General features: G+C 37.3%; 3 protein-coding genes across 4 annotated transcripts in view; 2 read left to right on the forward strand and 1 right to left on the reverse strand.

Moving 5' to 3' along the window:
• The first annotated feature begins 103 nt into the window (after positions 1-103).
• Positions 104-5,084, forward strand: ankef1b (ankyrin repeat and EF-hand domain containing 1b). The gene is made up of 9 exons (XM_079386638.1): positions 104-585; positions 705-904; positions 1,693-1,842; positions 1,923-2,046; positions 2,804-3,641; positions 3,734-3,960; positions 4,479-4,594; positions 4,668-4,805; positions 4,907-5,084. Exons 1-9 carry the CDS (start codon positions 213-215, stop codon positions 4,967-4,969), a joined length of 2,229 nt encoding a protein of 742 aa, XP_079242764.1. The 5' UTR covers positions 104-212; the 3' UTR covers positions 4,970-5,084.
• Positions 5,085-9,151: 4,067 nt separating this feature from the next.
• On the reverse strand, positions 9,152-10,483 carry LOC306850090 (transmembrane protein 9B-like). Its single transcript, XM_079385530.1, has one exon. It carries the CDS (start codon positions 10,381-10,383, stop codon positions 9,793-9,795), a length of 591 nt encoding a protein of 196 aa, XP_079241656.1. The 5' UTR covers positions 10,384-10,483; the 3' UTR covers positions 9,152-9,792.
• Positions 10,484-11,211: 728 nt separating this feature from the next.
• Positions 11,212-24,491, forward strand: part of snap25b (synaptosome associated protein 25b) — a 38,602-nt gene continuing 25,322 nt past the window's right edge. The window contains exon 1 of one of the 2 annotated variants that reach the window (XM_079385383.1): positions 11,212-11,545. The gene's annotated coding sequence lies outside the window, so the exon portion shown is untranslated. The remainder of the gene's footprint in view (positions 11,546-24,491) is intronic. The other variant, XM_079385384.1, reaches the window with a different exon arrangement.

The following is a 24,491-nucleotide window of genomic DNA, read 5'->3' on the forward strand; positions in this document are numbered from 1 at the left end:
ACCGAGTGTTGCCGAAAGTGCACGACGATTTCCGATTTTTACCGAGTGTAGCCGAAGCTGCTGTCCGTTACGTTTTTGTACTAAGTTCTAAAATGCGTTTGTTGTTTTAATATTTGAATATACACATAATCTGACAGGCTTTCAGTTGGCCCACTGCCATGTTTTTAATATGATTTATTAGTTCTGAAGACTAGGTAAACACGAATAAGAGAATGGAGGAGATTTCAGAAAGTGTGGTGAGCTGGGTGGCAGAAGGCAACCTGGAGGTCCTCCAGATCTATAAACTCCTGCAATATGTACGAGAGAAGAACAAGCCACAGATAAATAAGATGGTCGACGTGGGTGTATCCAGTCTCCTAAATCTGACTGAACCCAAACAGGGACTCGGTGCCTTGTACCAGGCCTCTTTGGACCGTGATGAAGACTTGGTACGGTTCCTTCTGTCACTGGGAGCCCATCCTGACGTACAGGACAAGGAGGGCCGCACATCATTGATGCTGGCTGCTCAGTTGGGCTACTTCAATATTGTGTATCTTTTGATCACAAATCATGCAAATGTGAATCTCACAGATGAAGAGGGAAAAGGTAAGAACAACATCTTATATACTCTATAATTTATTTACCTCTCAAAGTATCTAAAAGTATTTATTGTCATTTCCTTGATTATATCTATTGCTTTTACTAATCATACTCTTCATTTGTAGGGGTGCTGTTCTACTGCATCTCTCCAGCTAAAGAGCATGCTCTCTGCCTGCAGATGGCGCTCAGCTGCAATGCAAATGTCAACAATGTTTCTAACTTGGGGAAGCCACTGTTTGTGTTTGCCTGTGAGAATGCAAAGGACTGTGAAGATCTGTGCATAAACATATTGGAGAACGGAGCTGATCCAAATGCAGTAAATCAGGTTTGAAATCCTCAAATCATAGCTCAGATTAATGTTGCCTTATATGTTTGACCCAACAAGAATCAAAAATTGTATGCATAGATGATTCAAAGATCTTTTTTTATACAAAGATGTAATATTAAAATTATTTTACAGCTCATATAGTATGATATAGTGATAATATGGAGCTCATATTAAGACAAAAAAACTAAACTTTATTTAGAGGTCCAAACTGAGCAATTTTAAAGTATTATTTATATGGCTAAAAATTCTGATAGCTTCATAGCTTGTAATGTAGATAAATGAGATCTTTATAACAGTGTCACAGGCTACTTACATAATATAAATATTACTTGTCACTCTCTCTCTGTTAATAATTTGTCTTAGTAAGATGATATTTAAATGTTTCGCATTATGATCAAATCACTGTCGATTTTATTGTGGGGAGCAAAATACAGTACTATGATGATTGAGAGATGAAAAATAAATGTTCCCCAAAAGCCTAATGGATAATATTTAATACACACATTTTAACATGATTTTGAAATATTGATAACAATATAAGGTTATTCTTACATTTACGTCATTAAAGATTTCAAGATTTTAGAATTGGGCCTTTTAATTGCTAATAAAGTAATAACTATTGATCTGATGACAAAAGGCATGTAGTTTTAGCAAAACTTTGATAATTTGGAGTCCTTAGAAATTTCCGTATCAAATATGATACAGTCTGCTTAATAGGTCAGCATGAAATTGTGGATTTTGATGGAGTTGAATCAGTATATTTGTTATGTTTTGGCTCTCCAAAGGTGACACGATGCTCTGCTCTCATGGAGGCGTCTAAGGCTGGTGCTGTGAAGCTTGTCAGAGCCATTTTGCAAAAAGGAGGGAATCCTGACTTGCTTGATCAAGAAGGGCGATGTGCTGCCCACTTTGCTGCAGAAGGAGGTTTCCTTGAGGTTATGCCATGGCATTCTGAATAGCACAAAATTCGCCTTTGTTTGACTTTGGAGAGTATTACTGTCTCTGCTTTATACAGGTTTTACAGGTGCTTTCTGCATGCTCTGCTGACTTGGGTATCAGCTCGACAAAGGGTAACACACCACTGCACTTCGCTGCTGCTGGAGGCTTTAATGAGTGCTGTAGATTCCTGGCCCAGAGAGGTAGGCTGGGTCTAATGTCTTTCCATTTTCCCAAAAACAAGTGCTGACTGATTAATGAGGCACTACTGTCTTCAGTAGAGCTGTGTCCGATCAGTGAATTGAACTTGTTTCATAATGAATGAACTTTACACAGTTATTGAACTGAACTGATAATACTATTGTCTTGAAAACTGAGAAGCTGCTTTGAAACAATCTCTATTGTATAAAGTGCTATAAAAGTTAATGTAACTTGTGACTTGAATTAAAGGCGGTCATTAAAAATCGTGCAGTTTTGCGTTATGAAATTTGCATTATAGGCCCTTTTCACAGACTTTGTTGGTGCATTTATACAGATTTAATGATTTCTACATTGATACATTTATTAAACTGTACTGTAGTTTAATTACCTGGTTATTGCTGCTAAGTAAATTTTTCTAATACAACAGCTATGTTGTAATGATAGCAAATTCAACAGAAAATCTTTCTCTCTTCTGACCACAGTAATCAGTCTTTTTTTTTATTGGGGTACATGGGAATGCAAAAATACTAAAAATATTATGCTGCTTTAAGGTGCTGCCATTTTTGAGAAATTTTCATGAGATTTCCTGTGCAAAAAAAGGTCCAGACTCCATAGTCTATTAATAATGTAGAGATATATTAAACACTGCTCACACACTTTCAAATCAAGTAATTTGACCAATTTGAACAAAATTTGCAGAACAATGGTAAATTTGACTGCACTTTTATTCATAGCAGTACCCTCTTTGGTCTACAACAGGATGTAATCCCAAACTAAAGAATCTGGAAGGTCAACTTCCAAGCCAAGTCGCCAAAAGCAATGGCCACAAGGCTGCCCTGAAGGAGCTCAAGAAAGCAGAGAAAATGCATGTGAAGCTATCTGCGCCTGATGCCGTAAACCCCAATGAACTCTGGGCCCTCACCCTTCACGACTGGTCCTGTGAACATGAGACAACCTTGCGCAAAGCCTTTGAAACTGCTGAGGGACTCGACAAACCTGTTGAAAACGTTTCTGTGGAGAATTTTGTGTCTTCACTTCAAGCGCATCAAGCTCCTGTAAGTAATGAGAACCTACAAAGGATCATCATGGAACATGACAAAAGCCGTGAAAGTGTCATCAACGTAAATGACTTTTTCAAAGGCCTCAAGTACCTCCAGAAGGCCTTTGTCATCTCATCCTACGCTCCGAAGCCGGCTAAGAAGGGAAAGGGTGGCAAGGAAAAGAAGAGTCAGAAGAAATCTGCCTCATCATTGCCCATATGTATAATGCCACCTGAGCAGATCTCGATAAGAGAGGAGAGTGGACTGCCTTACTACATGATTGAGAACTACCAGCCGTTCACTGACACCAACCGTTTCAACCCAGACCGGCCTCCAGTTCACCCCATTGAGAATGATTCAGCTTGGTATATTGATGAGCCTGAAAAGAACTATACCAACATCCATTACTGTGTGAAGACTGGAGATCTAGAATCTCTCAGCCTGGCATTTACCCAACAAGTGCCTGTAGATGTCAAAGATCAGTTCTTTAAGACACCACTCATGACAGCGTGCAGCTGTGGCAACTACAAAGTAGCTAAATTCCTCATTTCATTGAGGTAATGCTACTAAGAAAACTACAGATTTAATGTGATTGGAGGACCATTAGACTGTGTAATTTTAAAAACATTTTGTTTCTGTGACTCTGTAGGGCTGATGTCAATGCAGTTGACCAGTTTAACTGGACGCCCCTCCACCATGCTTGCCATGCAGGTCATGTAGACATTACCATCATGCTGGTGCAATCTGGAGCCGTGGTGGATGCAGTGGCAATGAATGGAGCAACTCCACTCATGAGAGCTATTGAAAGCTGTCGATTCAGCTGTGTAGAGTATCTCATCAAAGCTGGAGCCAATGTCATGGCAAAAAACAAGAGAGGTGCTGGGTTTGATACTGAAATACCTCTATTTCTACTACATTGTATTCTTTTTCAAAAGTTTAGTGTCGGTAAATTAAGAATTTTTATGAATATAAGTCTCTTATGCTAACCAAGGATGCATTATTTTATTAAAAATACAGTAAAAACGGCAATATTGTGAAAATTGTTCTATTCTAATATATTTTAAATGATGTATATTTTTTAATGTAAATATTTTTTTTAAATGTAATTTATTCCTGTGCTAGGAAAAAAACATAATTTCCAGCAGCCTTTAATCTAGTCTTCAGTGTCACAATATGCCTTCAGAAATCTAATATGCTGATTTGGTGCTAAAGAAACATTATTAATATCATAAATGTTAAAAACAGTTGTGCTGCTTAATTTTGTGAAAACCATGATACATTTTTTTCAGGATTGTTTGATGAATATAAAGCTTTTGTAACAGTAGTCCATGTCTACTTTTTGTATATTTTTCTGCATTTATTTCAAAAACAATTAAGCACTTATGTGTTCACAGACCAAAATTGCTTGGATATTGCTATAAATTATGGCGATGCGAGAATCATTGGTTTGCTCATGGCCAAATTCAACAGAAAGGACAAAGAAAAACCAACTTTAAAAACACAAGACAAGGTGAATGGGAAAAATGCATTTCTTTCTATAGCTGTAGTTTGGATGTTTAATGAGTTGTCTTCTGTTTTTGTAGATGCGTACTCGGTCACCAGCACCATTGGTTTCAGTAGCTGTGAAAAAAGACCTGAGAGACAATATCATAGTTAAGAACCCAAAGTTCAAGATTAGAAGTGGCACCAACAAGTCTGACATCAGCTTTGTTCCCAAAACTGTAAGACAATAAAACAGAGAGAGAGAGAGATTTCTGATGTTAAATGAAAATTTCTGATGTTCGATAGACACTGAAAATTTCTGATGTTTTCTGCATTCTAGCTTTGGGGAAAACATCTTACCAACAGTTCACAACACACTGAGAAGGAGAAGGAAACACTTTGACAAAAAGACAAGGGACTTCATACGCTTTAACAAGAGCATCCCAGAGCTGAATGGGATTGAACGACTGGGGAGGAATAAATTAAATGTCTCTGTGCAATAACTGCTTTGCATTCAGAACTACTGTCTCTTTTATTTCTGACGATTTTATCTTTTGTCATTTGAGAAAAAAAATGAAAGATAGATAAAGAAGGACCACAAAAAAAAAACTTTTCTTGACAGTGGATAAAAATAGCCTTTCATAATCAGTCATTGAGATGCACAGTGGTCACCTTAGTGTGCTGTCATTTGGGATACTGCTATACAAACCCCTGACTGAGAGCACCACCTGCTCTATAAGCCCTTTTCCTTTACGCTTCTCCTGTGACTTTGGCTCTAATCACCAACCCCCACTGAACACAGGAAAAGGAGATGACAGTCACATGTTTCAAGGTAAGACATTAATCATTGTAAGTGATTGTGTCATTCTGATTGAAATGTGCATGTATACGTGCATGATTTAAAACATCACATTGGCCAATAGGGGGCAGTCAGACACAATGTATAATTGAATGCCTAATTTTAAATGGGGACAACATTTTAGTTGACAAGAAGACATGAATAATAGGTCTGCCTATGTATTTAAAGATTAACATGAGAATTTTGTCCGGATGTGTATCAGGAAGAAACACTGAAAACTTTATTTTTGAATGTAGTTAAATATTGTGTACATGAAACAATGTGCACAGCACAGAGGTGTTGGACTAGGATGTGACTCTGTTTAGTGGTGTTTAAAGAAATAATTCACCCAAAAATGGAAATTTGCTTAAAATTTGCTCAGGCCATTAAAGTTGTAGGTGAGTTTGTTTCTTCATCAGAACAGATTTGGAGAAATTTAGCATTACATCACTTGCTCACCAATGGATCCTCTGCAGTGAATGGGTGCCGTCAGAATGAGTCGATAAATCATAATAACGCTTCCTCCAGTGAAAAGGTTTTTTTTATATATATTTGTTTAGAGCCGTTTTGGTCTTTTGTCGCTTGTAAACAGTGTTTGATTTGTGCATATTTCTCTTCTGATTAAATATTTTGGATACTGAATATGGATTAATCATATTTTAGAAGCAATGGTTTGGAGATAAAATGTCTTAATTATGGATTTGTATATTACAAACACAGTTTCTCAGTTCACAAGAATGGTGTGGATTACTTGTAGATGATTGCTGTTTGGTCTTTCATTCTGACGGCACCCATTCACTGTAGAAGATCCATTGGTGAGAAAAGGATGTAATGCTATATTTCTCCAAACCCGTTCCAAATTGAAACAAATCCATCAATTTTTTTGGATGGCCTGAAGGTAAGTAAATTTTAAGCAAATCTTTCTGTTTGGATGAACTGTTTCTTTTACAAGACTCTAAAAACTAAACAGCAAACTCTATGTCTAAAATGTAGTTTTAAATGCTGTTCATCTCCATTGAAAATGTAAATTCTTCAAAGCTCAATAGAAATTCAGAACACCTGCACATTGTTGTTCCCAGGCTCTGACTCGGCACATTCACATGAAAGGAGACACAGTGGAGTCAGCTGGAACTCTATCTGTCATTCCATACTGATGATAGTTCAAGTGGCCGTTGCAGAAAGGACAAGACACTGAAGATATCAATTCTTCTGCACTAGAGACAGAAGCAGGGCAATCAATAGACAGGTTGGTTTCGATATGAAATAATTCACTCATACACCAGGACTATTTAATAAGCGCAAGGCCTTAAAAGGATGAGGAAATGATAATCGGCTCCAGTGCTGGAGGTAATTGCCTTGATGATGTGGCACTCACAGATACACTGACCTCAGCTCCTAATCTTTAGCTCCAAAGGAAAAAGGAAGAGGAGGGGGAAACGAGAAAGGTGTACCACAAATGAGGAGGGAGGAATATGTAGAAAAGCAGATGAAGGTTATTCAAGAAAAGAAGGTGAAACAAGTATCATTAAGTCCAAATTTTATTTTTTGTGTCTTTTTAAGATACAATTAGTTTTAAATAAACTGAAATATATTTATAATTCCAGCCTTGAACGCCAGTTGCTCAAACAGCATTCTAGTGACTCTAAAGAGAAACATCTACACTGTTAGAAAAATGGTACAAAGCTGTCAGTGAAGCAGTACTCTAAGGTACAAAAGCTAAAAATTACATATTTTTTGCCCCTAAATGGTACATGATTGATGTCATACGTATGTGAATTAGTAAGATACACACATGATATTTAGAAAGGTGGCTCTCTGTAAATGTGCCTCTTTTTATCATTTCAAATGAATTTTCTCCTGTATAATTATCTGCATCTGCAGCAGTGCAATTAAGCCTACACAAAGATGAGATATTGTTTCTGCTGCTTATTCACAGTTCAGCATGCAATCATAGATGTAGGCAAATGATGAGGTTAATGACAGATTTCTCACCTTTTTTTTACCATGAGCAACATAGGATAAGGGCTCTTTCTAACGTGTTGTGGGGGTGGGTTCTAGCAGTGCTAATTTACAAGAAAGACTGAAGGGAATCTGGCTCAAATAAATGAGCTTTAATTGGTAACAGTGTGGGTCCTGTAAATGTGCACTTGTGTCAAAGAATTCAGGATTAATCAGCACTCGCTCTGCTGGTGCGAATAAAGGAGCTGCAATGGTATGTAAATCACATCTCATAATAAAAACCAAATTCGCCTAATCTGAATTTAAATGTCATCAAGACATCAATATGCCAGACAAAATAAGCACATAACTTCATTCTGGATAACAGCTGCATCTTCAGACAGTAAACGAGACTTGGGTGCTAAAGACATGGATTTTTTAGCCGTAATAGTCTTGTAAGTTTAAATCAATATATTTAGCAGGGATTCCAGTTTGTTAGATGTTGCACTAACTAGCATTACTGTATGTGCTGAGTCAATATCCGCACCCTCTAGCAGTTCTTTTCTCCTCTGCTGTCTAACAGGGTGTGTGTGAGTTGTTGTACAGTGCATGTTTAAACAGTCAAACTGCTCTTTGTCTCTTCGCTGGACAGTATTTTATCTCAGAAGATTCTTGACCTTCATCTGTCCTGCTGAATTAAGTATCCAGATTTTTTGTCTTGATTTGTTTTAATGTAGTGAAGCACTTTGCCAGATTGTTTTGTACTACTAGCCTACTGTTTCTTTCTCTTTCAGGTCCTCCTTTGCCAAAGTCAAACACAATAGCCCTGTCTAACACATCCTCTTCCATAGAAACACACTCTATACAAACCGAAAGAACAGTAAGCAAGAACCTTTGGAAGTCCAAAAGCCATTAAATAATTAAATAAGAGCTATTGATCCATGCCCCTTTTCTGAATCTGTCAGTCTCTATAACTAAAGCACTTTTATCTGATCTTGCTCCCATTAGAAGATCAGGGAGACTTGATGTCTGGGGCAAGAAACAAACAAGTGATGTTTTTTTATTTTTTCTTCTTTTGTAAAGATATTGGAAATACAAACAAGGCATCCATTTCAAGACCCACTGTAAATGTAGCACACAGGGGGAACATCAAGGGACTTCAGCAACTTCTGTTCCACTTGATATTTTACTCTGAGCATTGTGAATAAATTAATGGAGTAGTTCATCCAAAAGCTGCATGTTTGTAATGAAAAATACATCATTAAGATTTTATTAACTTCAAATCATTGCTTCCAGTGGAAAATGAAATATGAGAGAGAAATATGCACAGATCAAGCACCATTTACAAGTGAGAGCAGCCCAGTGCATTTCTATGACAGGGCAACAGAAGCTGGACTTTTTCACTGGAGGAAGCGTTATTATGAATTACAGACCAGTATTTTGGCCAGAAGTGATGGTTTAAAGTTAAACTGCCTTAATGATAGATTTGTTTATTATAAACACACAGCTTTTCACTTTACAAGATGTTAATTGATGGATTACTTGTGGATTATTGTGATGTTTTTGTTAGGTGTTTGGACTGTCATTCTGACAGCACCCATTCACTGCACCCATTCTTTTTTTTTTTTTTTTTTTTTTTTTTTTTCACATATTCACAAAACTGTAATATAAATCAAAAGGTCAGAACAGCTCTCTGTGTTAAATCGTGTACCTGAACATTTCAATTATTATTTATACAGATAGTAAAAGTAAATGACAAAGAATATCATTCTGATACCACCAAAGCATGTACCTTATGAATACTGTCCTTAAAAACAACAACAAAAGGAACTGTACACCATAATGAATCTAAATCTACTCCAAAAAAAGAGAAGAACTGAGAAGTTAGTCATACAGCATATCATTTGGGGACAATGACAAAACACATTCACTTATTTACATATAATAGTTGACAGGAAAGTGCAAGGTAAGAAAGAGATGAGTAAGAAGAGAAAAGAGTGGGTCATTTTACACTGTACAATAAGACTGGAAATTAATATTTTGAGTTTAGTTGCAATTTTTAAATTTCTATAAAAAGATTTAATGAATAAATGCATCACACTAATTTTATGAGGAAGTTGGCACTTCTATCCCCACATCAAGTTCGGTGTGACTGGACGGCAGTAGAAGTAAACTTTTTTTTTTTGCTAATTTTAGAGTGCATGATTTCAAAATGCAAGAACACAATGATAATTCAAACTGTCTGTATCAAGCAAACTCTAATAATAAACAAGGTTTAGTCGCACACATTGGTCAAGACGACAAACCTACACATCAAAAAGAAATGAACACACTGGAGTCACTGGGGGTTGCTCAGGCAGACCAATGAGATTGGTCAGACATCATGGAGAAGACCCCACCTTTAGCACAGTACCAGAGCCCACGGATAACAGTCCAGACTGTGAAGGCTTTTAGCTAAGCACCACGTGGCGGTCGAAGACAGACTTGCGCTGTTCTTGGACCTGCCTCTTCCAGCGCTGCTGAGCGTGCTCCACTTTGTTTAGCATGTTGGAGCGAGAGCGAGAACGGGAAAGCACGTCATGGGCGTTAGCGAAGGGCTGCTGGTCCCCAACATCATCATCACTCTGAATGAGCTGTGAATGGCCAAACAGCCTTCTCTTCAATATAGGCTCCAACAATGTCAGATAGACCATATACAACAACAGAAGGCCCAGAATAGACAGATATGCTATAATGGTGCCTTTGATGGTTCCAGAGCTCCTTTCTTCATATTTGCATTCACAGCGTAAACAGTATGCCTCCACATCTTTGCCTTCAACAGGCATCGGCTCCACCACATGAAGGCAATTACAGTCCTTCAAGGAAACGTTTTGATTGTAGATCTGCCCAGCAATTTCCTTATAAGGTGGACAGATACATTTGCACCTGATGTCTTCTGAATTCTTAGCTTCTGATGTGTGTGCGGATAATAACAGCAGGAAACACATTAGAGATGAAAACGTCAACAGATTAACAGCGGCTCTTGAGGTCAATCGATACATCTTTTCGCTTCCGCTTAAAACAACGTCGTCAGATATTGAAGAGAGATGTACCAGAATAACGAGTAGATATTACATTAGCAACGCATGCAGGGGCAAGAACTATTTTGGTCCAAATAAACGTCACTGCACCCATTCTTGAATGTCCTGAGGGTGAATACATTTTCAGCTACTTTTCATATCTGGGTGAAATATGCCTTTACCTATACAACCCACCCCCCCCCCCCACCCCCCGCTTCACACATACTTCCTTATTCATGCATATATATATATATTATCCATTAATGAGATAATATCCATCAGATTCAAACAAAATGGACAAATATGTAATTCGGCTTTTCAACAACTCAACAACAATTCTTCATATTCCTGTAACATCTAGAAGTGTGAAATAACTAATTAAATAACAATTGTTTATTTTAATTTAACGATGATCGTTGTTTGAAAAGTTTGCCTTTTAATATTGTCCTGAGCAATGAAGCTTTGGAGTAAAAAAGGGTTGAGAACCACTGCTCTGGGGCCACAGTCTATTAGGTGATTCCCAGGGTCATTTCCAAACATTTTAAAAGAGAACTGTTTAGTTTCACAATCACAATAAATCAGATGGAGCCAAACAACCCACTATATATACATTCCAATATAACATAAAGCAGGGATCAATGAGCGCTAAATCTCTGGCAGCCTCGCCCTAGTGCTGAGGGTCATTATGACGTTAGAACGGATGAGGGCGGGGACACACTCACACAGGGGCTGTATGGGCACGCCCTATTGAGGGTCATTATGACGTCAGAGGGGCACGCCATCTTTGATGAGGGATGAGGGGGTTTTTTTCACTCACTCACTCCAGAGCTGTGTGCACGCGCATTAGGTGACCCGCGCATTAGTTGACTGTCATTCTGATGGCACCCATTCACAGCAGAGGATGTATTGATGAGCATGTGATGAAATGCTAAATTTCTCCAAATATGTTCCCATGAAGTAACAAACTCATCTACATCTTGAATGTCCTGAGGGTGAGTAGATGCCATCTTTGATGAGGGATGAGGGTTTTTTTTTCACTCACTCACTCACTCCAGAGCCGTGTGCACGCGCATTAGGTGACCCAAATCAGTGCTGAAGGAGGCAAGGCGAAGTAACATCCCCAACGTGGTTCATCGAGTGCGAGGTAGGTGTTTTGATTTTTTTTTGCACAGCTTTTTGCATGAGCTGTAGGCGCTCAACTCCCACAGGTTCACTTCGTTAATTGTTTTATAGTGTAATTTGCGTTTTTTGTTCGATGAAGTTGCGGAGAGATATTAGAGCTGTAATTGAGCTATTGAAAGCGTCGGGTAGTGCTCATGCCTGTTGTGTTTCAGCACCGCGGACAGCGCTCATTAAGAGACGCGTCCGCCAAAACATTAAAAATACACCGAACAAAGACGAAACTACTTATTTTAGCATTTTAGCAAGCTTTTGTGGAAGTCAAGCGTCAATGGTACAAACAACCCGTTTTCTTTTGAAAGAATCATACATGTGTCCTAGTTTTTGAGCAGATTGAAATAATGAGTGTCCAGTTTTTTTGTTTTTTTGACTTGCAAGACGTTCATTATAAAAATAATGTTTACTCAAACAACAAGTGAGGTTAAGGGGGGAAATATTTTTCCATATAATGGCTGAGAGCACTTTAAAAATGTAAGTGATTGTAATGGAGAATCTGTTCTATAGGAAAAAATCTCTTAAATAGTTAACTGTAAGTTTAGTTCATATATATATATATATATATAAAAGAAAAAAACATGCATTCTATATTTATGGAGAAAAAATTTAATATGTTCAGTATGCATTTGTTAAATATAAATATAAAATGAATGCATAAATGCAATTATACATAACAAAGCAAAATACCTTTAAGGTAAAATATTTTAGTTTGTTTTTTTAGTAAGAAAAATGTGAAACCTTTTTTAATTTGTGGGAAAAGGGGCGTTCCCAAAATTCCCTGTGTGACGAATCACATTTGATGAATTTTATGTAAAATTTTAATTTGATCCTATTTGTGTATCAGATATGTGCAGTCAATTGTTCTATGTTGAATTTAGTATATTTTATTGCATTGTTCATTCTGTGATTTTAATGAAGGCGTTTATTGTTGTGCTTTGTCTTCATGTTATCATTGACCACAGTTGATGAAAAAAACAATTTTCATTAACTTGTTGCATTTTAATGGTTCCTATAAGTTGGTTTATTAGCATTAAAAGATTTAATGACATATATATTCACAAAAATGGCATATCGTAATGCTGTCACAGTAATTTTGCAACAAAACTCTGGCAACCATTCTTTTTTTAAATCTACATAGCCCTATCCTCCTTGGTGTTAGGTTAACTTGCTCTTATGTTAATGCAATACTATATCATAAAACAATGGTGAAATGTAAGACGAGCTGGTTGATAGATGATAAATGTGACTGAAGTCACATTGAAGGGCAGCCGGACCCTGACCATAATTGCATTTAAAGGTTTGGCTGTTCTCTATATCAGTCAACGCTGCCAAAAGTTTGTCACACCTCTCCATGTGCAGTGAGCCAACAGACATCTATGTTCAAGGAGAGCCTTGGGACTTGTAATGTTGGCATTGCTCTTCTGTTTTGGGGAGAAGTGGTCAGTACGGATTGCATAACTGTTTATCTAGGCCAGGGTGTGTTTTCTTCGTCATCAGGTCTGTTTAAAGCTTTATATCTTCCAACGGGGTGTTGGCACCGAACTGTTCCCTCAGAGAGGCTAGTGACATTGAACAGAAAGACGCTTTGTTCAGGGTTCATGTGTGGATGCTGGAAGAAATGTGTTGTATTGTTGCTTTATTTTTAGATTAGTGTCAAAATGATCCAGTTTTAGGCGCTTGAAGCAGTTGGAAATGAATATTTTGGGCACACCTTCTACCTGTATGCATTTTGTTCCAAGGGACAGCACAGTGTGAAGTCTAGCGCTGCTTTTCCAAACACATGGTGTTTAAAAATGAATCAAAACAGTGATACATTTGTCTGAAAAGGATTTGCAGCATTATTTACAGACCTCAAATGCAATATTAAATAAGCTGTAAAAATCACATTTAATGCAATGTGTTACTTGCCGTTTCTTTGTAATTGTGAAATTTTCTAGCAATTTCTGAGAGAAAATTGTTTCTACACCAAATTTATCCATATGGAAATGTGATATATGACATATATTGCCATATATCAAGATGATATTGTCATATATGCTACCTATAATGCAATATATCATTTTTCCATACATACATTCTCAGGGTAGATAAAGATAAAAGTTCATAACATATGTAAAATTAGTAGTATATGCTCTAAAACTTGTATATGCTCTAAAAAAAATAATATTACATTTTTTTAAGTAAATTTCACAGTTAAATTGAGTTAAACATGAAATGTTAAAGTAGAAAAGTAGTGTTTAAATAGTAAAATAACTTAAATTTAAATACAAAAATGTCAATTTTGTTTTATTTACAACTATATATATATATATAGTATAGTATATATATATATATATACAATATACCAAAATTATTGGATTATGTTTTGTATTCATGCTCTTTTTAAATACATGAGCATCTTTTATATTTACTTATATAATATCAAGGGTTTAAGATATACAGGTACATGAACATGTATTGTATTAAATGTATTACACATTCATAAACATACATATTTTTATGAGCTAGATATATATGTTAATATATGAAATTTATCCAATAGTCTTCATATATGTTTTTACTGCATATGACAACATATTTCATGTATGAAAAGTAATATATGCACATATATTACATTTATTTATGGGACTATACAGTTTGCCTGATGTTTCTAGGCATTTTCCATATAAAACGTCAGAATTTTTTCACGTTGTGTGATTCAGCACTGATTTTACATTGTGACATGTACAGAAACATCACATCAGTCAGAGATTATGATATAACACGCTCCTTAGGCTGCATATGACTTTATTGGCTGCGTGGACGCGCCGTATGTCAAACAGTCGAATGTGAATTGTCTGTTTGCTGTAATGTTCTCTTCTCTCGATGACTAATGCCGTCCATGCTGTGCATACGGGCTGTGCAGATGACAGGCTCATGTTCTGCTCTAGGCGTGCAATGCTAACATGTTCAGACTCCTCTGTAGGGTCAGAGAGAAAGTTAGCAGCCCACAGATATGACTATGGCTGGTGGCTTTAATGGATGGTTTCGTACAAGCTACCTCCGCTCCATCAGATTAGTACACTGGGCTTTATCCCTTCCTGAATGGGACACTCACTTTGGTTTTAAAGCTGTAATCCCCTCTGGTAAAGATGATTGCTTTGAACCTCTCGAATGCCGCTGCACTACACAGCCAACGCTCAGACACAAATATGACAATTATATAATCGGCAAGTTTTCGAATAATCATTCCAAACTTGATATGTTTTTTACGGTGGCGGTATCCAGTACGTTTTGTGGCATCCTTAGGGTTGCGTCTCTTGTCTGTGTGCAATCTGTGGCATTTACCCAGAATAGCAACATTTTCTAAGGGCAGACTTTCATCTTTTTTTCCTCTTTTCAAAAAAGGACATGTGGTCTTTGATAACACAGCACATTTCACGGCTTGTTCTTCGTAACCATATCATGTCTGCTGTGCCTCTTCTGCTCGTCACGGGGCAAAACACGGGTTACATCCTTGAAAAGTATGCACGGTTTGCTTTTATGAATGCTTTTGCTGCTGCTTCGTGTCATGTTGTTTTGTCATTGCATGCTGGATTACAGGGGAGAAGAATCTTAAAAGGTCCACTCTTAAAAATAAAGATTCTCCATTGGTATCGATGGTTCATGAAGATCATGGAGTCTTTAAATTGCACGAAAGGTTCTTTATTGGGGCAAAAGTTTCTTTAGATTATTAAACTGTTCTTCACATTAAGAAAAAGTGGTTATTTTAAGAACTGTTCACTGAAAGGTTCTTTGTGGAACCAAAAATGGTTCTTCTATGGCATTGCTGTCAACAACCACTTTTGGAACCTTCATTTTTAAGAGTGTAGTACATTTTTTGACCAAGGACTAATTTTCTCAGTTATTTTCTGCTTTGAATGTCAATCACAACCCGTTTTATTTCAGCAAACTGATGTATTTCTAAATGAAATATAGCTTCTCATTTCTATGAGAAGAAACATGCATCCTTTGGGAATTGTTTGGCTTATGAAAAATATACCATTTGGAGACAAGCAGTCGGAGGTGAGGGGTGTCATGATAGCAGACGAAAATAAATATTGTTGCTGAGGTAGAACAGGATATTACTTTCTGATTAAAGATTACAAGCAATTTTTCATTTTAAATAATGTGCACTGATGTATTGTGCACAATAAGACCAGAAATGTGCATTGAATAAGTAAATATCTTTTTTTTTATGTGGTCCATTTTCAGAGACAGTTATTAAACATCATAAATAGTGAGATTTTTTGTATTTAAATATTTTAAATTCAATGTAAATTCAGTGAACACTGTAAAAAATGTTATGTGAACTGTGAAAAAATCTGTAAAATGAACTGTAAAAACAGCAGATGTGGTTGCCGTAACTTTACCATAAAAATACAGAAGCAACATTTTAGATTGAACTTAAATTTAGAGAACTTAATAAAAACACATATATCATTCAAGGCTGAGGCAGTGATGGCAAATTTAATATCTTTCTCTCTTCTGACCAATGTAATCCACCATCATGGATTTTTTTTCTCTCTTTTGCTGTTGGGACAAATGTACAGTAGTTTCTGTTCACCACTATATTTGTTTACCCAACTATGATGACATCTGAGAACCACCGAAATGTGAAAAGGGTCCATTACATGCATTCATTCATTCATACATTCATAAAGGATACATTTTAATAGTGATCTGTTGTTTAAAATGCCATATAGCCTATGGCCCATGCATGGCTTCTTATACAGTGTTTTTTGGCCTAGTTTTTGCTGCTGTACTTTTGGCTTCATGTTTTATTCACCCTTTCTTCAGCTTTAAGATGCCTGCCATGGATTTTTCCATGGTCTGACAGACTCTAACAGTTTTTTGCATGTGTATTGCTGTAGAGTTTTAAATATGGAGCTCCAGTCATACTCTGGATATTGTTAAGTATGTGTTGTTGTTCCTCCTAAAGGCTTAAAAGGTGAGATGTTCATATATATCTTAGAGGAAATGTGATGCATTGAGACACAGACCCCTTGTTGCATTTTGAGTTTTATTCATGAATTCCATGCAGAAAAACCTGTAAGAAAATGAATTGTTGAATAGTTCTTCTCCTCTCCTCTGGCACACTGAATGCATTCCCTTCTTTTAGTAAAGCTATTTGATGCACAGTCAAAAAAAAAACCCAAAAAAACTAATGAATAATAAAAAAACAGAACACAGAATTACAGAACACAAATAACTCTGCCTGTGTCAGAAATGAATTCCACCTTTCTACCTCACCTTTGCTTGCCGTCCCCATTCTTGCTTTTGGCAAGGAGAGAGAAAATAGACTCATAGCACAAATATGGCCTTGGGTTAAACTCTCCATTTTCCCACTGATTTAGGACCAATTCCCCTCCCACGGATTCTGTCTGCAAACATAATGAGAAAAATGCAAAACTGATGTCAGATTTTGTTTACAGACACAATATCTCCAAAGCAACACATAGGAGCATGCTGGTTTGGAGCTCTCTGATGAAGAAAGTTTCTCAGCTGAGGGCCGGCCAGTCGGCCACTGCTCGAGGGACTCTCCTTGATCCTGGGATCAGGGTTTTAATAGAGATAAGCCTGTGGTGTGTTGGAGGCCTATCCCAGGGGTTTAAGGGTCATATGTGACCAGATGGTCCCTTGTGAATTGTGTAATATGAAGGAATCATGGGATAGCAGTGGAGGGCAGGACCTTTGGAAGCACAGGGTCAGGTTAAATTATGTTTAGACAAAGGCATTTTGGTCACGGAGGTCAACACAGGGCTTTTGAGTCCACTTTATTTGATGTTTGTTTTGTATAACGTTGTATAATTGAATTAAATGATCAATGGCCATAAAACAATACACCATATAGATGAATGGACTACCGGATAGATCTCTCCGGGTATTATCAATGTCCTTGGTTCAAACAAAATAATAAAAGGAGAAAAGCAAGCCTCTCAACAATCTCCTTCATAATAGCCACCTCGTCATCTTTAAAAAGTAAAGACATGAGACATACGATACGAGATGAAAACTTAACATGTCTAGTGATAAGCTATGAGAGGCTGTGTTACACTGCTTTTACAACAGGTAAAGGGTGTTTTTAGGCTTTTATTTATTTATTTTTTTAAAAGCAGATGCAGCAATGTGTATTATTATATTTAAAAAATTTACAAACAGTATATTCACAGTATAGTCTACATTTTGAAATATTTCAGAAATATTAAAAAAATTAAAATCTGTCATTTACTTTACCTGGATGTTTTATTATTATTATTATTATTTATTTTTACTTTTTATTTATTTTGTTTTTTAAATAAATCTTGTCCACTCTTTTCAATATAATGAAAGTGAATAAAAAATACTGTCAAACTTTTTTCTTTTTTCTTTTTGAGAAACAGACTCAAAATTAAGCCATTATTATGAAAATTCAAGCTTGAAAGCTCCAGCTGCCATTCATTTTAAGTGCATGATTTTTTTTCCATTGAAGAAAAAAAGTCATATTACAATAGCTTTGAATGAATAAACTTAGACTCTAGATTCAAAACTATCCATTTTATAATAAATAGTTGGATGTAAATACCATTACACAACAGAATCTGGTCCTGTTTATTTCTAGTTCATTGTGGGTTTTATAAGATCCAGTCATGTCTATGTTCAGCCCAGTGTCTCTACACAAAAACAGTGTTGCATTAATAATCTTGACCTCATAGAGCTGTATGTCTGCACTATGAAAGCAGAGACAGATGTGCCAGTGTGCAGCACTGACATTTCCACTGTCCTTGACATAGAAACAGCTGCATCTGAAACCCACAATGCACTTCTGAAGGTTTCTCCATCTATGTACATGCTCCAATCTATGTGCCTTTAAAGAATTTTGAATTAAGACTCATTTTAAATGCAACGGGCTCAGAAATTGGAGACCATTGTGATGTTAATGATGGAAAAGCATCAAAATAATGGGGAATATAATAATTTGTCTGTTTTAGAAGAGCATGGGAAATATCATATGAGAAGTATTGGAATATTGGCTTCATTGCGTTTTTACTGAAACAAAGCCGAGCAGCTATACGTGATATCCTCTCCATCACAGGGCTGAGATCATGATCGTGTGTCCTACTTTTAGAGTCGACTACGCCTCTAAGTGCAATGCTGAGCATGATTAATGTGCTTCAGTGTGTTTTCCAAATGCAAGTATTATATCAGTCTTAACTGACATTCTGTTGACATTAGGTAATTAACACTGCCAATTCACTTCCTGCTAACATACCTCCTCTGGAGTTACAGGATTCAATTCTCCTGACATTTTTGTAATTTTATAGACGTGTAAGTTTGGGGATCGGTTGTAGCTGACCTGTGCGTTCGACCTTGTCGTGCGGCGGGAGCGTCAAAACATCGGTCTGAGGAATGGAACCTGTCGTTTTCTTGACAGCTACATTCAAATATTTAATCACACGCTTCGCAGACGGCTGACTCATGCTAACTACCCTACTTTCTCGCTTTTTTATCACACCTTGGAGAGCTGTTGTCTTCTGGAAGGTGTCGGAACGGCTGATTAGGTTGATGAGCTGTGCTTTTGTAATGAGCAGGATTTCCTAGTTGATTATTAGAGTTAAAAGGGCTCAGGGGGGTTACATGGAGTTGATTTTCTCTTCTTCTGACCGTCTTATATGGTGCAATTGATGCAGTCTGTATTCAAAGGGATTGTTCAACCAACAAATGAAAATTCTGGCATCGTTTTCTCACCCTCATGTCGTTCCAAATCAATATGACTTTCTTTTCTCCACTGAACAGAAAAGCAGATGTTTTAAACTGCGTTCATGCTCTTAAAAGAGTAGTTCACCCAAAACTGAAAGTTTGCTGAAAATTTACTTAACCCCAGGCCATTCAGTATGTAAATGAGTTTGTTGCTTCATCGGAACATTCATTGGAGAAATTTAGCTTTACATCACTTGCTCACCAATGGATCCTCTGCAGTGAATGGGTGCCGTCAGAATGAGAGTCCAAACAGCTGATAAAAACATCACAAGGTAACAGACATGGCGCCAGTATGTTAATATCTTGTGAAATGAAAAGGTGCATGTTTGTAATAAACAAATCCATTATTAAGATGTTATTAACTTCAAACCGTTGCTTGAGTGAAAAAGTCATCTTGTCTGAATCAGGAGGGAAATATGCATAGACCAAGCACCATTACAAGCAAAAAACAGTCCTAAATAAATATGTTGGTGGATTTTGATGTGAGAGGACAACAGGAGATGGACTTTGTCACTTCAGGAAGAGTTGTTCGAGGTTATGGATTATGGACTAGTATTTTGGCCAGAAGCAGTGGTTCAAAGTTAAAACAATTTAATGATGAATTTGTTTCTTACAAATGCACAGCTTTTCACTTCATAATACATTAATTGATGGACTGGAGTGGTGTGGATTACTTGGGGATTATTGTGATGTTTTATCAGCTGTTTAGACTCTCATTCTGACAGCACCCATTCACTACAGAGGATCAATTGGTGGGCAAGTGAAATGATAAATGTTTTCAAATCTGTTATGATGAAGAAACCAACTCATTTACATCTTAAATAGTCTGTAAGTGAGTAAATCTGAAGCAGATTTTTATTTTGGGGGAACTTTTCCTTTAATATAGGTGGATAAAATAGATGATCTCTTTATTCGATGTGGAACAAGATGGATAGGATGGAGGGAAATCTGCTTTCTATGACTGTATGGTTCTTCAGGTTGCTTTTTTTAACTTGCAAATTTACCAGCACTTGTCTGTGCTGTTTGGATGTCCCACCATTTTCTCTTTCTCTCTCTATTTCTGTCCTTTACTGTGCCTTATTGTTATCTGAGTTGGCTTGTAAACATCTAGATAGTGATATGTCATGTTTGAAACCAAGTTTGTTTTTCCTTTGTTTCTCCTCTCGTTCTCTCCCTCTTTTCTGGTTGTCATGGTTATCAAGCTTTAAACTGTATGGGATTTGCTGTCTAATGACTGTCTAGGGAACATATAGAGGAGTGGAAAGACCTTTGCTTTTACTGATATACAAGGAAGTATCAGCTTCGGGATGCAGGTCACAGCTGGAATATCCAGTGACACGGTTTTGTGCGGAATGAGATCTGATTATGCTGCATATTCAGGGAACATTTGGTGTGGCATGAGCCTAAATCATGCATAAAGACACTTCTGCAAGAGTAAACATCACATATGACTATAATTAGACTCGTGCCTGTGCCAGATAACACTGTGCTGGAAGTGTTTTCTGAGGAGTAAAATCTTTAAAAGTTTCCCCCCGGGGTCACAGCCAGTTCCCATCATGCCATGCAGGATCATCTCAAATGTTTTTACAGAGCAGTTATTAACTAACTGCAATATTACAGAAGAGATTTATGTATAAATATGTAAAAATACACTAGATTATTATGCATTATACACTATAACTATATTAATATTTAGTTTTATGTATATACGGTATATATATATATATATATGTGTGTGTGTGTGTGTTGTTTTAGTAAGTTATTAGTAGGTTTTATTCATATTTATAGTTATAGAGTTATTATAGACACACACATACAAATTTTACACTGCTGCTTAACAAATAAATAAACAGAAATATAATTGATATTTATTATAGTTTTTGTATTATATTATAGTATTTGTATTTATTATAGTATTAATGCTTTCAATTAGTTTTTTAATATTTTCAGTTTTCATTTTAAATTCAGTTTAATTTTAAGTTTTAGTAATTTTTTTATAGTTTTTTTTGTTTGCAATATATTAATATAGTTAAATGTATAATTTTTATTCATTTTAATTTCAGCTTTAGTAGTTAATTTTGTACATCAAGGAACATTTTCATTTCCGTTTATTATTTTGTTAAGATTAATTGTTTTTTTTTTTTTTTTTTTTTTTTTTTTTTTTTTTTTTTTTTTTTTTTTTTTTATTGGCCTGTCAGTAACACAGATAACACATGACAGTACGTATGTGTAGTTATGCTATCATCATTCACAGCCTTTTTTTTTTTTTTTTATATTATTTATTTTTTATTAATTAATTAAATTTTATATACCCTTTTATTTAACCATACTATGACCGACAAGACCAGGGGACAGAGGAAACAAGAGAGAGAAAAAAAATAAATAAAAAAAAAAAAAATTATAATAATAATAATAATAATAAAAAAAAATAATAATTATAATTATAATGATAATAATAAAAATAATAATAAAAAAAAAAAAAAAAAAAAAAAAAAAAAAAATTGTGGATAAAGTCAACAGAGAAGGGGGAGAGAGAGAGAGGAAAAAACAAGACAAAAAAAAAAAAAAAAAAAAAAAAAACAGACAATTTGCTTCGATACCTGCTGACAAAAAGAGAAAACAACAGAAGACACAACAGAAGACACAACATCAGAGAAACTGCAGCAACAACCAACATCTGTATGAATCACAATAAATTCTAAATGTTAAATGTTATTGAGCAACACGCATAACTAATATTACAAAGTAAGTTTTGAAGCAACAGCAGATCAGAACAATGTGTGTCTGTGAGCACCCGTTTTTACACCAATGTGAATGCTTGAGTGTACACCTGTGTGTGTGAGCGCGCTTGTGTTCATAAGGTTCCTCCATGTAAATGTTTAATAGTGTGTGTGTGGGGAACAACAGCCCCATCCCGCAAGGCATGAAGCAGGCATGGAAGAGACCCAGGCCCCAAACATCCGGAGGCCCCCCAGGTCACGGGGCCCCCAGGGGAACCACCGCAGGGACAACTGCGGCCCCCACCCAGAAAAGGGCAGAGGAGAGCCCGAAGGTGGGACATCCGACAGCCACAGTGTAGACACCCCAGGGTGCCGTGGCAGCAAGCCCGCAGGCTCCGCCGGCAGCCGACCACACCAGGGCAGACCGAGCCCTGGGCCCGGAGATCCAAGGGCCCCCCACCCCCCAACCGGGGCCCAGCAAGGCCAGTAGGGCCAGGCCCCGCCAAGCGACCGCCGAGAGTGGGCCAGCGCTCACCCGAGCATCCTACCCCGGCGCGAGAAACCACCAATGCACCGGCGGCATCCTCCACCGGCAGGGCATGGTGGTGGGGTGGGGGTCGACTGAGATGATGAGTGAGGTGGAGTCTAAGGCCCGACCTGACACATAGACGTAGACGAACAAGCACACATATACACAAGCATACGTTCCCACCCTCAAGCACGCAACGAATATTCTCACCCTCGCCCCACATGTAGACACACAAAAATGGACATGGTACCCACACTCACACTCCCTATATGCACTCTATACTCCTAGATCCAGGCACCACCACCCCCAGAGGGGTAATCAGCGCCCGATCCCGGAGCTGAACCCCCTTCGCTCTGGCGTGGGGACAGGAAGACCACCCCGGTCCCCGCAGCAGCAGAGAAGACCACCAGCCCAGACCCCGACCGGGCGGCCAGCTAAGATTAATTGTTAATGAATAATATAATCTGTTAAATATAATAATAATCTGTTAAACTGACATAAATGTATGAGAGATTTTTTTCAATGAATCTCATAAATTGTTGTAAATGAATTCAACAGAAGAAGCGGGGCAACGCAGTAAGCTTGGTGTAAAGAGAGCCAGTGAGCTATAAATCCTCCTTGAGTAGTGGGTTTAATCTGTAGCCCCGTGTCTCCCGGCATGGCCGACGTGACGCAGCCTGACGGGTTTAAAGGAACACTCCACTTTTTTTGGAAATAGGCTCATTTTACAACTCCCCTAGAGTTAAACAGTTGAGTTTTACCGTTTTTGAATTCATTCAGCCGATCTCCTGATCTGGCAGTAGCACTTTTAGCGTAGCTTAGCATAGATAATTGAATCGGATTAGACCATTAGCATCTCGCTCGAAAATGACCAAAGAGTTTCGAAGCTTGAAGCTTTATTTGAAGCTTGACTCTTCTGCAGTTACATCGTGTTCTAAGACCGACGGAAAATGAAAAGTTGCGATTTTCTAGGCTGATATGGCTAGGAACTATACTCTATACTATACTATACTATACTCAATGATATTACGCAGCGCCTGAAAGTAGTCCCCAGCTATATCATAGGCTACTGAGCTGGGAACTACTTTTAGGCGCTGTGTAACATCATTGCGCCTGCTGCACCCACGGTACGGCAGCAAAGTTCCTTGAGTATTACGCCGGAATGAGAATATAGTTCCTAGCCATATCGGCCTAGAAAATCGCAACTTTTCATTTTCCGTTGGTCTTAGTACACGATGTAACTACAGAAGTGTCAATTCAAATAGGAAAATTATCGAAACTCTTTGGTCATTTTTGATGACCAAATGCTAATGGTCTAATCAAATTAAATGATCTATGCTAAGCTAAGCTAAGCTAAAAGTGCTACCACCTCTTGGGGAGTTGTAAAATGAGCCTATTTCCAAAAAAAGTGGAGTGTTCCTTTAATACACATCAGGCAGCAGGTCTCTGAAGGGGGCGGCACGTCGATCTCCTTTGAAGGATACACTGATATGTTGAGTGACGGCTCTGTTTATCTCACTGACTCTCATCCTTTTCTTTTTATGGACTCTGTTTTGATATAAAAGACACTCATTCATTGCTCTCTTCATGAGATGTGGAGGAGGACATGGTAACATCTGGCCGTAGATGACTGGGGTCATATTCATCATCTTCCTCACATTATGTTGAATGCTCAATGAACTTTTCGTCCTTCATCAGGCAGACTTTTTATTCTATGTTTCATCATTGCCAGCTATTCTTAACTGTGCAGGGTGACACATCCTGCCGAGCAATGTGCTTTTGGGATTTGTACTTGGATGTGTTATAAAGAAGCACCTGCTCTTTTCTTTGTCAGCACTTACCTGATATTGCTAGCAACATGAAGATTTGCTTAAAATGTGCTCTTTGGAGGTTAATCTGTCATTAGC

This window comes from Barbus barbus (genome assembly GCF_936440315.1).
Source record: "Barbus barbus genome assembly, chromosome: 30".
In the NCBI taxonomy this organism is placed as follows: domain Eukaryota; kingdom Metazoa; phylum Chordata; class Actinopteri; order Cypriniformes; family Cyprinidae; genus Barbus; species Barbus barbus.